The sequence below is a fragment of the Lemur catta genome, chromosome 10 (genome assembly GCF_020740605.2).
Source record: "Lemur catta isolate mLemCat1 chromosome 10, mLemCat1.pri, whole genome shotgun sequence".
NCBI lineage: Eukaryota > Metazoa > Chordata > Mammalia > Primates > Lemuridae > Lemur > Lemur catta.
This window is the reverse complement of record NC_059137.1, coordinates 77296530-77312687: the sequence shown is the minus strand read 5'-3', so window position 1 is coordinate 77312687 and position 16158 is coordinate 77296530. Positions and strand designations below refer to the sequence as shown.

The 16158-nt window shown below is 44.4% G+C and overlaps 1 protein-coding gene across 4 annotated transcripts in view; it reads left to right on the top strand.

Moving 5' to 3' along the window:
• Window positions 1-16158, top strand: part of FRMD3 (FERM domain containing 3) — a 286342-nt gene that overhangs the window by 181601 nt on the left and 88583 nt on the right. For all 4 annotated transcript variants that reach the window (XR_006737691.1, XM_045562209.1, XM_045562210.1 and 1 more), the window contains exons 4-5: window positions 9856-9934; window positions 15724-15821. Coding sequence is in view for 3 of the 4 variants with exons in the window: in XM_045562209.1 (XP_045418165.1) it covers window positions 9856-9934; window positions 15724-15821 (177 nt within the window). In the remaining variant the exon portion in view is untranslated. The remainder of the gene's footprint in view (window positions 1-9855; window positions 9935-15723; window positions 15822-16158) is intronic.

Below are 16158 nucleotides of genomic sequence, written 5' to 3'. Positions count from 1 at the left end.
CCTCTGTCTAATACCTGGGTCCGACTCAGCTGTAATTGCAATATTGAGTCAAATTGCTGGCTGCTGTCTATGGTGCTGCTTCTCAGAAGTTACAACAGCTCCCTCTGGAACCCTGAGATGGTGCGTAATTCCTGACTCTGACGTTGATACTTGTGGCCCTTTGTGTTGATGTCACATTCTTCAGCTTTCCAGCATCCCCCTTGGGGCCAGTCTAACAAATAGCTCTCTTGCTGATGAATGATTTTGTCAAAAGGGCAGGGGGTCATGGGGAGAGAGAGAGAGAGAGAGAGAAGGGGAAACACCAAGAGCATTGATTTTGCCCTGGTGTAAGGAACAGAAGGAGAAAAGCCACAGGTGCCATGCTCACTCATGAAGCCACTTTGGAGGCTCGACTCCCAACTCTGCTTGTTCTCCCAGTTGCTCTCCTTGCTGGGGCTGCCATGACCAATTATCACACACTGGGTGGCTTAAAACAACAGCCATTTACTCTCTCTCATTTCTGGAAGATAGAGGTCTGAAATCAAGGTGTCAGCAGGACCATGCTCCCTCTGAAGGCTCCAGGGAAGGATCCTTCCTGCCCCTTCTGGCTTCTTGTGGTTTCTGGCCATCCTTGGCATTCCTTGGCTTGTCGCTGTATCACTCCACTCTCTGCTTGCAGCTTCACACTGCCCTCCCTGTGCTTCTCTGTGTCTTTGTGTCCAAGTCTGCTTTCCCTTTCTCTTATAAAGATACCAGCCAGTTGATTTAAGCACCACCCTAACCTAGTATGACCTCATCATAGCTTAATTAATTATATCTGCAAAACCCTGTTTCTAAATAGAGTCACACTCTGAGGTTCCAGGTGGACATGAGTTTTTCTTAGACCTCTCATACCTAGCATTTGTCGTTACTCTTTGGGTGACCGTCATGCCTTTGCTTTGTGGCTCACTTCCCCTCTCCTTTATGTATATTGTTAGCTTTTGATGAACTTGATGCTTCTGACAGTAAAGTTTTACACATTTTACTTCTCCAAGTCCCTATAGAGACAATACCTCTACCTTCACACCTAGGGGCAGGCTCACCTATTGTCCTCATATGTACACCTATACTTGTCTAATCATAGCCCTAGTACTGAGTTTGGAAGATCTCTTCACCTAGTCCATGGCTTAGCACAAGGTTGTGCATATACTTGGTTCATAATAAATGCTTATTGACTAGAATTGAAATGCTGCATTTAGGGAGCAGGTGGAAGAAGTTCCACTGCATGTGCTTTAAAAAAAGAAAGCAAAACATACGACCGAACACAACTCATTATGGAAATCAAAAAACACGAAGTCCCTGACTACTGTGCTTTAGTTTTGACTGTTTTTGCTCTTTCCAGGTTTCTTCCCAATCCTTCTTTCCAGGAAGAGCAGCTGTGATTTATGTCTCAGCCATGGAGGGTCTCCAGCTTGGGAAGCCAGTTTCTCTTATTCTAGTGCTAGCTCAGTAGATTTGGCCAGGTATCTCTTTCTCTCCTGCGTTCAACTGTTTCACCAGAAATTTCCGTGTTTGGTCCTTCTCCCAGAAAGTTAATGTAATTTGAGCTTATAAATGGTTTCCACATTGTGCTCTTTCTTTAGTTCCCAATATAAAATGAAATAATGGTAACAATAGTAATGACAAAAACCCTTAATTTTATTGCATGCAATTCTAAATGACACGTGCATTTGACAAGCCATGGATCTCTAATCTTTAACTTTATCCTTATGGTATGGTGGGTGGTGACATTGACATCACTTCAATTGGGTTCAGTCGTGGGTCCTGCGGCTTCGGGGAGGACCCAGCCCTCCTCTTCGTGGGAAGGAGGGGAGTGTGACAGGGGAAGTGGGGAAAGCAGAAGGAACAGGAGCTTTTCCTGGCAGAAGGCCATATATCCCTGGTATGGTACTCCTGGGGGCCTCCTTCTTCCTTCGGGAATGCCTGCATTCTTTCATAAGGGCTCACGTGGTTCAAAACTACATGTGTTGGCAGCATAAATGTCTGAGTGGCAACTGTGATGGGCCAAGAGTTTCCATGCTTGGCATATGAGGACTGGAGAAGATTCAAATGTGGGCCGAGTGGGTGGGAACACTTTATTCTTGTTTCCCTTTGGTTGGAAATCCTTTATAATGCCTGATTTTTAGATAAAATTTTATAGTATAAAATCTGAGTACCAGGTTGTGTAAGTAGTTGAATTTAGCTGTCCTAGTTATTATTACAGTTGATTTATACCTACCATCATGACTCCCAGGTTCCAGTTAGTCACACAACAGCAGCAGCAAGCAGGTGCCTAGATCTCTTCTTGCCTTCAGTTTCATGTGTTCTTGCTAACATTTTGGCTAAAATTCTCAGGTCACTGCACCCTAGGCTCAGGCAGCATGCTTTAGATGCCGGAAATGCCGAATAGCTCTTCATATGTGCACCTCTTTCATGCCTGTTTCATCCCTCCTCCTCCATGGGAGATGACAGTCCCCTCTCAGTCTTTCAACCAAAGTAAAGGGCGAGGTCAAGTGGAAGGGCTCTACCTCAACCATGTCGGTTTCTTCCCTGCACTACAGAGTAACCGTAACTACGGTGAGTTCAGTCCTTAGGTCTCAGGCAGTCTGCGGAGGGCTTGGCAGTCATTAACTCATGCCATCCCCATCCTGGTCTCTATCGGGTTGTCAGCCAAACCTGGCTGCCACCTATGTTTGTAAGGCCTTTGGGCTAGGAATAGGTTTCACATTTTCAATGGTTAAAAAATAGCAAAAGATGAATAATATTTTGTGACATATGAAACTCAAATTTCAGTGTTTTATTGGAACACAGCGATACACATTTGTTTTCATATTGTTGGTGGCTGCTTCTATACTGCAACAGCTGAGTGGCATAGTTGAAACAGAGACCTTGAGACTCCCAGAGTTGAAATTATTTATTTTCTTGCCCTTTACAGAGAAAGTTTGCTGACCTCTATCTCTGTAGTTAGTTCTATTATTATCTCCATTTTACAGATGAGGAAACGGAGGCTGAGAGTTTTCAGTTTGGCCATAGCTGTTTGTGTAAGCAATGAACTTGGTATTACAAGTATTGGACCCCAAAGTCTCTTTTTGAGCTTCTCCTGAGCAGGCACAGGCGGGCAGAGCGTGTGGAGACCAAGTACTAGTGAGGCAACCGCTCAGCATGCCAGTGGCCCCTTAGGGAGTTCTTAAGAGTGGCCTAGTCAGGGCCCGCGTGTGTGTGGGCATGCCTGTGTGCCGTAAAAGCACAAGTGGGGACTATAATGGGAGGAGGATGAATTAAACACAATTTAAAAACCCATCTCTGCTTTGGAAACTGAGGCAACAGTGGTGATCACTTCAGTAAGTGTGATGGAGGGATCATCACTGATGATAAAGATGCTGATAGTGACAGTTGTTAAATGACAATGATCATTTCCAAGTAGAAGAGCAGTTGTTAATGTAGCCCACGCTCTCTGTGGCTGGCTTATTTACACATATCCCAAGAGTCCTAGCTGGAGAATGAGTGAGCAATGCTCTGCCCTTTTGGTGCTCGAGTGTCGCTTTGCACGTGTACAGAGAGAGTTTGTGCTTTCGAGCAGTTTCATTATCAAATGCAGCACAGATGAATCCACTAGCATCACTGTGCGTGGTGTGTGCACAGCAGGGATGTGGGGCGCCCTCCTCAGTCCTCGCTCTAAAGCCTACCTGGAAAGACATGGGAGGGAGAATGCTCATTTGCTTAGAAATAAAAAGGAATCAGTTGTATGGAAAAGGCTGGGAGCCTCTGATGCCTACTTAGGGTCTTTTGGAAAGCAAGCCTCACATCTGCAGGTAGTAGAGGTCTTGTCTGCAACACAAAACCCTTTGCAATATTTCTCCAGAGTCTCAAAGTCTAACACATTGATCACACTTGGTTTTTTTGTTTGTTTGTTTTTGAAAAGAGTCCCAGAGGAGGAAGGTACAAGAGAGACATATTCCAGGTACAGGAATTGCTGTACAACCTGCTGGAGCCACAGGCTCTATGCTTGAATTGCTACTTAAAGGGGACTGGGGAGATTTTTCCTAGCTGTAAGCCAGATGTATGTAAGAAAGACCGTGTGCATGCTATACGTGCAATCCTGATGTAATGCTTTTTATTTTCCTGTGATTCTTTATGATGAGTGATGGAAGACTTCTGGATTTTAAGAAAGCCTTCGAAGTTATGTTTCTCTCTTGAAAAATCCTATTTGGTTTTTAAAAGATTTGAATAAGGTTGTTGGTTAAAAATAGAAATTCCTTTTTCCCCCTTTTTAGCCAGGAGCCTGCTCAATTAATCGTTTCCTATCCCCACCCCTGCTTCTGGGCAAGGGCTCAATGTGGAGATGAGAAATTCTGTCTGTGCTTTGTAAACAGCTGTACCTCTCCCCACATTCTCAGTGCTAACAAACTACCAAAATGATGCCACCCTGGAATCTGCTGATGCGAGAAGGGGCCACTGGGCTGCCCCAAGGAGACACTTGGCCTCCCAGTCCTTGTCTGGCACGTATCAGTTGGCTGAGAGAGGAACCCTCCTGGTCTCAGAGCTATTACATGCTGCTCGTGTTTTAAAGTGCATTTTACATTTTTTCCTGCTCTGCTACTTGGTGGTATCCTCGGTTTTCAGCACTGATGTGGCTGAGTAAATGCTTTTCAGCTATTGAGCTGGGTTCAGTTCAGTCTTCCTCATCCCCTCCCTCCCACTTTCACCTCTCTCTTTCATTCTCTTCTCCTGGCAGGAGTGTTTACCTCAACAAAACCAAATCTCCCATTTTGGTAACGCCCCATGTGCATGTACGTGCCAAGAGGCCATTGGATCCATCCCAACACCTCTGAAAGGTACACACAGAAGCTGGCACTGTCCCCTCTCCAAAGCAGGAAACAGAAAGGTTAGGTGGTTTGCTCACGATCACTGTTGGAAGTCTTCATCCCCTTCAAAACTCGGGGGCTCACTTCTTGTGGGATTTGGAGTCTTCACCACTCTGTGTGCTCCATCATGGTTGCCGAAGCTAAGGACCACAGTAGAGAGGGACACGATATGTTCTCTGTGGGTGACCATGCTACCTGGTCTAGGAAAGATGCACAAGGCTGTTCGTGATGACGCTGTTGGGATACGGCCCCAGTTCAGGCTGCAGTTTTATTGGTCCACAGATAGCTCCTTCATGAGGGATTTCCACCTACTGATTCTGCACCACATGTTTGGCATGAACAGAGTCTTCCCTTACTTCATCCCTCTTTTTCTGTAGCTTAGGAATAAGAAGACATGGAAACTGGATTGAGCAGAGACACTTAGCAGCTTGGAGAAGGGGGTAATCATCTCTCTACAAGGGGATTCAGGACCCTGGACACATCCCAGGGAGTAAATGGCAGCTGCCAGGCTGACCCTGAGAAGGCTCCTTTCTCAGCACTTGCACGATTGGTGTGGGTGCCTGCCGGTGCTCCACTCTGACCTCCTGGCCCCAAACCCATGCCCCGCACTGGGGGTTAAAGATGACCCCCCATCTCCTTGGTTAATGACTTAAAATTTTAAATGGTTGTATTTCTCCCCATGTTTGGTTTTACAGAAGATAATAAAAAGAATTGCACTTGCCTTCATGGATTTGATTAGAGTGGGAATGGGAAGAGGGAACAGAGGTTGGGGGTGGTTTCTCTCACCCCTTAAATCCTCTCTGCCTTATTCTTTCCATAGCATGTATGACCTTCTAATGTCCTGTATATTTTACTTACTTATGTTGATTTTATACTTGTCTACCCCACTAGAATGTGTCCTCCATGAAGATAGAATTTTTGTCTATTCACAGCTGCTGTTATTTGCACATTTAAAATTGTGCCTGGTACCTGTTAGGTGCTCAATAGATATTTATTGATTGAATTAATTAATCCTCCACCCTAGAAGTAGCTACTGTAACTGACTCCAGAGTCCCTGAATTTGTTCTAGATGTTGAGGGGGCAGAACAGAAGCTGAGACAGACAGCTGGATGCTTTCAAAATGTCAATCCTAGGAATTTCTGTTGTGATCGAGGCTATGGACCTTATGATGAGTGTTTTGATTCTGTCAGAGGGGCCAAGGGATGAATGTGATGGCGGGGCCTGACTGTTCCCCTGGACATCTGCCTCAGAGCTTGGGTTTATCACTCATTAATTCATTCAGCCAGACAGGCAGAGTCAATCTTTGATCAACAATTAGCTGAACTAGACGTATAAGTTTAGACCTTCGTGAATCTTGTCATCCATAACTAGATTAACATTTTGGGGGAAATTATTTATCTTTTCACCTTGCTCCAACCCTGTGAAGAAGCATTCCTCAGCTTCACTACTTTTTTTATAATATAATTTTGCATCCAGAACCTTAAGTGAGTTCTTCGAGGAGAAGGCCACTGCCACAGTGGCCTCTCCAGGCCTGGGCGATGAGCTCGATCGATTCCTTGTCAGCCCAGGTACCTCCTGGGGTTACTCCTGGGTCACTGTGCCAGAACTGAGGGCTCCTTGTAATTTACAGGGAAACTTTTCTTCTTCTACTGGTGATACGGGGTCAATGACACTGAGTAGGTATGAGAAAAAAATGCAATAGGGGATATATGATGGCAGGAGAAAATAGAACACGTTGGGCTTGTAGAGTACCTCCTCCTGTTTTTCCTGCAGCCAGCTCTCATCCCTTCTTATAGTGGGCTGGTAGTGAGCATATCACTCCCACCTGGCATTCATTTCTCTTGTGATCACACCCTGCAAATGGAGGGAGATGTCAGGAATGTAGTGGCTGTTTCTGTGTGATTTAGTAGTAGCATATAGGAAAAAAGGATTAAGAGTGTGGGTCCGTTATAAACTCAGAGTGAATCAACATTGAGTGGAGGCTGTTGAAAGGGGACAACAAATATGTCCAGAATGAGGCCAGTAGCCCTGGGGCCCGGGGCTTGAGGAAGCCCAGAGCAGACAGGAATGCACTGAGGGTGGAGGTGCCATGGGAGGGAAGAGAGGGCTCTCAAACTCTTTCAAAAGAGGATGCATTTAGGAACTGTAGATGCTTACTTTAGAGAAGATTCAGAAGGACCATGAGTGCTGTCTTCAGATAATGGAAGAGCTCTCCATGTGGGGAGACTCTAAACCTTTCTGGAGCTTGGAGTGAGGATGCTTGGGTGGAGGGACTTCCTACCTGCAGAAGTATTCAAAGAGGGTCACCTGGGGAGCAGTCCTGAGCCTCACTATCTGATCCCTTACGATAAAGGCGAGGCCTGATCGGTATCTGATGAGCTCAGACACCAACTGAAGCCAACTTATGGCACAGTAAGCCAACAGGCTGCCCAGGTAGAAGAGAAAGGACAGCTCTACTTTCGAGGCATCTTCTAGGATCCTGCTTCCCCCAATTCACTTCCAGTTAGCTGGCCTTATTTTTTCTGCTCCCATGAAAACATTCTCCTATGCCTATTGATCCAACAATTCAACTTCTGAGAGTCTGCATCATAGAATAAAACTGCAAGCACTTAGTGATCTGTGCACAAGGATGTATATGTGTGTATGCATAAATTATAGAATTATTTGAATTGCAAAAATGTGGAAACAACAAGAATGACAACTAAAAGGGAATAATTGAGTAAATTCTGGCATTTCCACAATATGAACTACTATGTAGATATTATAGACAATAAGTTAGATCTATATCTACCATCTTAGAGGGATGGGCAGGATATAGAGCTAAGTGAGAAAAGCAAGAGAGATGTACTGTATGATCTCGTTTTGTTAGAATAGATTAAAAATCCCTCCACATATAATCATGTTGGCATATATTCATGTCAGGATGGCAAAAGGGGTGGAAGTGTATATATGGCATTATTGATATGGGTTGCAGGGTTTGGGGTGGAATGAGGTACAGGCCTGAGAGACAGGTGGGGCAGGAATAGAGACAAAGTGAAGGAGAGTTAAGGGGCATGGATCATCTATCTGTCTGTCTGTCTGTCTATGTATCTATCTTCTTCTATTCACCATGTATCTCTCTCTCTGCTTATGTAACTATGTATCTACCTACCTATCTTCTATCCGTCTATCTATATATGTATGTATCTATCTGTTTATCTGTCATCTATCGATCTTCACTGGTTGTGCTTAAACAGGCATGAATTTAGAGGACTTTAATAAAAGATAAAGAGAGAAAGAAAAAAGAAAATTTCTTTTGTCTTACGTGTTAATTCTATCTTTGGCACTATTGTTTTCTCTTATAAGAACTGTCTCAACCTTCCTATTAAAAACAATTCAGAGGTATTATAATAAAATAAAAAGACATTAGTTTTAATACCTTAAAGATGGTGCTTTAAACAAATTAAAATGGAATCTGGGGAATTTTTAAAGATACAATATTTTGAATTGTACCTAATTCTCTAGATATCCTGAAAGATGAATGACTTGATCATTTATATTTTTCTAAGTGGGTTTTTTTTTTTTTGCCATATTAAAGGTATCCATTTTCTCCTAGTGCTTCAGAAAAAATCTTATATCTAGGGAATATAGAGTCAGATTAGGAGAAACCAACTCAGTTAAGAAATGGCTAGTTCCGTTAGAGAAGTAGGGCTCTGAAGGGAAAGAGTTCTACCGTGTGTGTGTGTGTGTGTGTGTGTGTGCACGCGCGTGTGAGTGTGTGTCTGAGAGATCAGTTTTTTCCTGCTGCAATTGTCAGCAAGATGCAGTCATGTGTTGTGTTTTTTTTTTTTTGTATGTCCGATTTGGATGGTTTCTATCAAATTATTTTAAATAACTTTTTCCATATTAAATTATCCTCATTATACATTCATATTTGTTGCTGATGATTCTTTCTATGTAAAGAAATTATCTAAATCTGGAGTAACCCAGACAGTGTAGAGCTGATGGCAATTTAATTCCTGCTTACCTTGTAAGAGGACTTTGGGGAGAATAGGATGCTATTTCATCCTCACGTCTGCATATAGACTCAGAGCTGACCCCAGGTAGCTTTACTGATACAAACACAAATGTGCAGGTGTGTGAGATCCATGGAAATAGTAATACTAACCATCCTATTTCCTTGATTTTAAGTTGTTCATTTTATATGTTAAGTGAAATCTGAATGTACCTTACTACACTTATATGCATTTATTAGGGTAATAGTACAAGTCAGTAGTGGTCTTATAACTGAAGGTGTTGGAAATCCTGTAGAATCTCATTAGCTGCTCATTGAGTTCTGGATATCTGATGCAATTGGATGGAACACTCCAGAATCATGAACCTCAACCAGAATTAGTCTACATAATGCCACCTTGATTCAGACAAACCAGGAAGGTGTAAAAGTATTTATTTTCATGCAGGTCACTGCCTCATAGATAGATAATACTAAAAATATACGAAGTAGGGTCTGTGGATGGCTGACTCCATTTTGTAAATCTCAATTTTAATTTGGAAGCATCATGATTTTGCAAAAACTAGTCACGTACAGTGACATTTTTCCACCTCACAGGCTAAAAAAATCTTTCATGAGCCCAAAAACCTGAAGGGTGCTTATGGGCAATTTGTCTGTCACAGGGGGTGGGAAGAATCAGAAAAAGAAAATGTTCCTTGGATCTGTGACCTGGAGGGAATGAAGGAATGAGGGCGAGCCATGCTGTGAAACGCTGTACTGATGGACTAGGTCGCTTGCATTCCTCATTTGCTCTGGGCGTCCTGTCAAGCATTTTCTTTGAGTTTTGTTGTCGTTGTCACTTTGTTTTCTTGGGCATCATATCTGCTTCTTCCAGAAAAATCAGCTTCTCCCTGGCCGCCCCCCAGCTAGTCCGTAAGGCTCCTGGGCTGCCTTTCCTGTGTGTGTGTGTAAGTCCATGGTCTTTTGCTGCTTTTCTCATGCTTTTTCTTTATGATGTTTCAGCTCATCCACCATACACCATGTGCTTTAGAGTGAAATTCTACCCACATGAACCCCTGAAGATTAAAGAAGAGCTCACAAGGTATTTTTTGTTCGTTTGTATGTTTAATGTGCACCTTTCACCAGCCGGGGCCTCCGTGTCTTGCAGGCTAGACGTGCCTCCTGTCTAGAGCAGAATGTCTCAGTGGCGCAGGCACTGCGCTCAGCGTTTTCGCTTGGAATGCTTCTCTTCCACTTAATCGTCTTGGGATTTTTTCAAACAATTGTCATTGGGAGTGTAATTAACTGCACAAAAAAGCAGTGGTTATGAGGGGGAGGTGCTCTCTGAAAACATCTGACAGTGGGGTGCTAAAAATAAATAGAAGATGGCTGTCTTCAGGACAGGGGCAAATTCATAGCTAGCACAGCCCCTCGCCTATCCTTTGGATCTAAGCTTTTCTGGGAGGGAAGAGATCACTCTGTCATCCCGCATTCCGCTTGCTAAATGACCCACCGTGGGGCAGGCTACCCTCTACTTGTAGACTCTTGTCACCCCAACTCTTTGAATCTCCAGTCCTTGGACTTCCTTCCTCCTCATGCCTCTGCTGGGGCTGCCTTCAGCCCACCTTCTGGGGTTTGGCTTCCTCAAAGACCCTCAGCAAATGCTGCCGAGCAGAGTCCCAGGAGGATGGGGGAGAGAGCTGTTGTGCCCTGAGTTTTTGATGAGGCTCCAACTCGGTGACCACAAAAGTCACCATGTATAATCATCTTTCAGAATAATCTGCTTAGATGCAGAGGCAACAGGAAAGCCTCTGATGTAACTTGCTCTGATCATTTGCAGGGGGAGGTTTTGGGTTCTTAGATATTTTGCTTCCTTGTTATCCAGAGTCTCGGTAAAGCTTGACCATAGCGGCGCTGAGGTGACTTTGGAAGGGAGCAGATGGTTCCATCCTCTATTATTCGTCTGCCCACAGCCATTTCATGACGTTTGTGCTGGAGCCGCGGGAGGGGAGAGAGCGTGTGTGTGTGTAGAGGCGGATGATACATAATGGACATTATAAGTGGGGGTTGGCATTTTGCAATCTGGCCTGCTTTTTTCTTTTTATTGAGGCAAAACTTACATGACATAAATTAATTTCACCATTTTAAAGTGTACAATTCAGTGACATTCACAATGTTGGACAGCCATTACCACTTTCTAGCTCCGGAACATTTTCAGCACCCCCGAAAGAAACGCTGTTCCCATTAGTGGTCACTACCCACCCTCCCCTTCCCCAGCCCCTGGCAACCGCTCATCTGCTTTCTCTCTCTGCACATTTGCCTGTTCTAGACATTTCCTACAAATGCAATCGTACAGTAGGTAGCTTGGCCTGATTTTGGCTTGAAAAATGCATTTATTTATTTGATAAATTCTTCCTCATTCTTCCTCACTTGCTGTTATCTACCCAGGGGTCAGGGGCTGAATTAGCTACGAGAGAGAGAGAGAGAGAGAGAGAGAGAGAGAGAGAGAGAGAGAGAGGGAGATTTGTCCTGCCCTCAGGGTGCTAACAGTGTAATTAAGAAGATCAAATCAAATACTAATGCCCTACTTTTGTCATTTGTTTTCTGTACAATCTTGTCTGGAGGATAAAGATTGAATTTGTGTTGCAGTACATATTAAGGCTGGATAGTAGATGTCGTTGAGAAAAGTCCCATTTGAATGTAAAAGAATACAAAGCTTTGGTTAACAACCCCAGTTTAGCCCCTCTCAGTTAAATTTGCTAGCGTTTTCCTACCTTTGACTGAATGGCTGTGGTCTGAATAGTGGAATACTGTGAACATTTTGACGTTTCCAGAGGAAATCAAGGTGACTACCCTTGCAGAGGTAGAAATGGATTTTTCTTGGTCAACCTGGTCCTTAGAATTCCAAACTAAGTTAGTAGCTGTGGAATGCCCCAGGTACTTAGGGTTTAAATTCTTATCTTGAAGGCATTTAGTTTTTCTTATATGATAAGTTGTTATTTTATTTTAAGATTAATCTAAAATTTGAGAAAAATTTACTACATGCGAAGTTAAGATCACATTCATGACCATGCGTTGGAGTAAAGAAATGCTAAGAAAAAGGCAGTTTCAAAAGAGCAAAACAACAAAAATACCCACAAAAAAGGATATTGGAAATCATTTTCCATCCTTCCTTTATCTCTCCATTTAAGGAATCATCTTATAATTCTTTAGATTTCTAGGGCTTTTGTAGATGCTCTATACCATTGAATGTAACCAAAAGTATGTTGGCTTTATTATTTTTTTTTAGTAAGAACCATCTTTAAATCCACATTAGATAGAGAAGCAATGTCATTAATGTTGGTACAATAATTTGTGCCCCAGATCCTCTTATGTTTTTGTTGCCTGATCTTTTCATGCAGGAGTGATGCTAAAGAAAGGTGCATTTTATTTTGGTGGCTATTGTATTAAAAAATGGGCATCCTGAGCCTGAAGCCATTTGTGAGACTCAGTGGATTATGTTGAATCCACAATAATCCCTGATTATCTCCAGAGATCACTGATATGAGCAGAGACCCACGCTCTGATGTGAAAGCTGCTTTTCTTTTCTCAGGGGGCTTTCAGCAAACTGATTTCTGAGTTATGGGATTAGAATCCAAACCTCTCATTCATCAGTAAATCTTTATTTGAAACTATTTTTCACTACCAAATTCACCAAAATGTGGAAGCCAATGCTTACGTGTTCAATGCCTACATTCAACACACAGGGGGAAAATAAAAATCTCATGATATTTGGCCTGGTATTTTACAGTCCTTAAAAAGGCAAATATTTGCATTGACCTTGCTATTCTGAGTCGTTTAGGACCAGCAGCACCAGGGAACTGTTATAAATGCAGGTTCCTGGTCCCTGCCCCAGACCTACTGAATCAGACACTCCGGGGCTGGGGCCCAGAAATCTGTATTTTAACAAGCCCCCCAGGTAATTCTAAAGCAGGCCAAAACTTGAGAAGCACTATTGTAAGGCAATTTAGACTTTTAAAAATATTAGTTTCTTTCGGCAGATGTTAAAGTGTACAATTCAATGGTTTCAGTATGTTCACAGAGTTGTGCCCCTGCCACCATGATCTAATTCCGAAACAGTTTCATCACCCCAGTAGGAAACCTGGTACCTAAGCAGTCATCCTTGGTGCTCCTCTCCCCACAGTTCCTGGAAACCACTAATCAGTTTTTTGTCACTATAGATTTGTCTATTCTGGACATTTCATATGAACGGAATCATACAATATGTAGCATGTTGGGTCTGGCTTCTTTCACTTAGCATAATTTTTTCAAGGTTCATCTCTGTTGTAGTATCTATCAGTACTTTGTTCCTTTTTATGGTTGAATGATATTCCATTGTATGGATATACCATATTTCTTTTATCTAGTCATCCGTTGGTGGATATTTGGGTCGTTTTCACTTTTTAGCTCTAAAGAATAATGCTACTGTGAATACTCATGTACAAGTTTTGGTGATGACCCAGATTCTGATTTAGTTGGGTCTGGGGTAGGATTCAAGGACCCACAGCACTGGTATTTTAAAAAAACTCCCACAGATGATTATAATGTACAGTCAGGGTTGAGAACCACTGGTTTAGAGCCTTGTTAGTCAAAGTGTGGTCTATGGACCTACAGCACAGCATCATGTGGGAGCTTGTTAGAAATATGGTATCTCATGCCCACCCCAGACCTTCTGAATCAGAATTTACATTTTAACAAGATCTTCAGGTAATTCATTTGTGCATTAAAGTGTGAGAGGCACTAGTTTAGGGCAACAGTCTGGTTCTTACCTACCAAGTATAATATTGTTCCTTTGACAAAACGCACACCAAACTCTGAATACAAAATTTATCAGGGCTGCCTTTATCCCATGAATACAATTCCATACTAAGCTGGGGACAGAGAGTGTCATTTGAACCTCAACCACATCCCCTATGCTGGGCACAGTGCTCAGCATGAAGCAGGTATGAGATAAAGACTTAGTGAATGAAAACTTCGTGAGGCCCTGAATCATTCAATGCGTCCAGTGTGCTTGCAAGTGAACCGGCACCCGGAAACAGTGAGCTCCGGTGCTCTGGGCTGGGCAGCACCTCTGTGACCTTAGAGTGTTAATCACCCTCTCTGATTCTCCATTCCTTTGCCTTTAAAATGGGAATTGTACATGTTACTCCTCATAAGGCTGAATAAAGATCAAATTGGGCACTGAAGGTGTGTATTAGTCAAGATTCCCCAGAAAAACAGAACCAGCAGGGTATACACATATATATGTACACACACACATATATGTACCTAGAATGAGATTTATTATAAGGAATTGGTCCACATGATTATAGAGGCTGAGACATTCCACAGTCTGCTGTCTCTAAGCTGGAGGCCCAGGATAGCTGGTGGTATAACTCAAGGGCCTGAGAGCCAGAGAGCCAGTGGTGTAGCTTCTAGTCCAAGTCTGCAGCCTGAGAACCAGGAGTGCTGAGGACAGGAGAAGATCGACGTCCCAGCTCAAGTGGTCAGGCAGAGTGAATTCAGCCTTCCTCTCCGTCGTGTGCTGTTCAGCCCTCAGTGGCTGGACGGCGTCCACCCACACTGGGGAGGGCCTCTCCTTCACTCAGCCCACCAGTTCAAATGCTCATCTCTTCCGAAAACACCCTCACAGACACCCGGAAATAATGTTTCACCAGCTATCTGGGCATCCCATGGCTCAGTCAAGATGACACATAAAATGAACCATCACAAGGTGATAACTGGGACTGATTGAGGGATTACCCTCCCGCAAGACTGTGGGAAAAAAATATTGGTCTCTGGGAGTTAAACTCTAAAATAAGCATGGAAAGAATCTGCACATGTGCAAAGGTACCTTGCTTAGAAACAATAGCCCCCAGGCCTGCCTGGGCCTCGAATGGAAGAGTTAACCTGGCTGAGGAGGAGGAGGACATTGGAGAGAGCTTGGTTAACCAACGTGTGGGAACAGAAGGGACAGGGACAGGGTGAGCCCGAGCCAGGAGTTGCAAGCTGACACCACCCCACCACCCCACCGCCACATCCCCTATGTCGTGGGCTGGCTGTTTTTTTGTTTGGTGCTACAGTGGTTTTACAATTTGTTGAAATGTCAGATTCAAAGATCGTAAATTGATTTTCTGGAAAAACTGGATGCATCTGGTCCGCTATTCCAGTGGTGGCACCGGGCTGGAGCTGCGTGGCGGCTGGCCCCTTCCTAGGGAGCTGCCACCGACACCAGCCCACGTGACTCACCCCCGTCGCAGGCCACAGTGTGCCTGGCCCCGGTAGGCCTCTGAGTGGCGTGCCGTCTCTGGGAAGGAGAGAGAGCCCTGCTCAGATGGCAGCTCTAGCTGGGCGTGGATTGCCTTTCTGGCCTCATAATAACTGCATCTCTTTGCGATTGATTAATGTGAGTCTGTCTGCCCCTGAGAAATGATGGGGCCAGTCTTGGAATACCGACTGAACCCATTTCCTGACTCTCCATTTTAAATAGAACTTGGGCAGCACGTCTCTGAGCTGTGGGTGGTGATGACAGTGGCCAGGGCTGTCATCCTGTGAGAGTCCCTGCCAGGAGCAGTGGCTGCTGGGCCCTGTGGCTTGCTTCAGTTCTTCTTGTTACTCTCTGAAAAGGCCAAGCCCGCCCAGCTTTGGAAGCTGATAAAAAATCCCTGCTCTGCCACAGACACTTCAGATTCCCTGAGTTCATGGTCCCTTCCCGGTTTTCCTTTGCTTGCTCCAGGAGGGGCTTGGCTGCCTGAGCCACTCCCTGGAGCTGGGTAGGGCTCGCGTGACCCTGGTGGCCAAAGCATGAACGACCCCACTTCTTCCAGGCTTCAGCCAACACTCAGGACAACTGTTTCTCCTTTTGTATTGCAGGTACCTTTTGTACTTGCAAATTAAAAGAGATATTTTTCACGGCCGGCTGCTGTGCTCCTTTTCCGATGCTGCCTACCTGGGTGCCTGTATTGTGCAAGGTAAGTCTGGCTGCAGCTCGCCCAGCCCCACCGCTGCACTGCAGGGCTCTGGCTATCGGAGCCTCCCTTCTCCCCACCTCTGCGCATCCCGCCCGAGCCTGTGGTTGGAGGCCAGGCCGGGCTGGGCACTCAGCAACAGACCCCTTGCTCACCGTCCCTCCCGTGCAGGGGGTCCTGGCGGAAGGGTGGCCTGAGATGTTCACAGGGGCCTTTGCAAAAGCAAAGGGTCCCTTAAGGCCCCAAGAGAGAGTCAGAGGGTCTCTTTCAAAGGGGCTGGAATGAATGCGTCTATAAGAGGCTCTGAAGGGGTGTGGGGTGCTGTGTGTTCTGAGGTCCG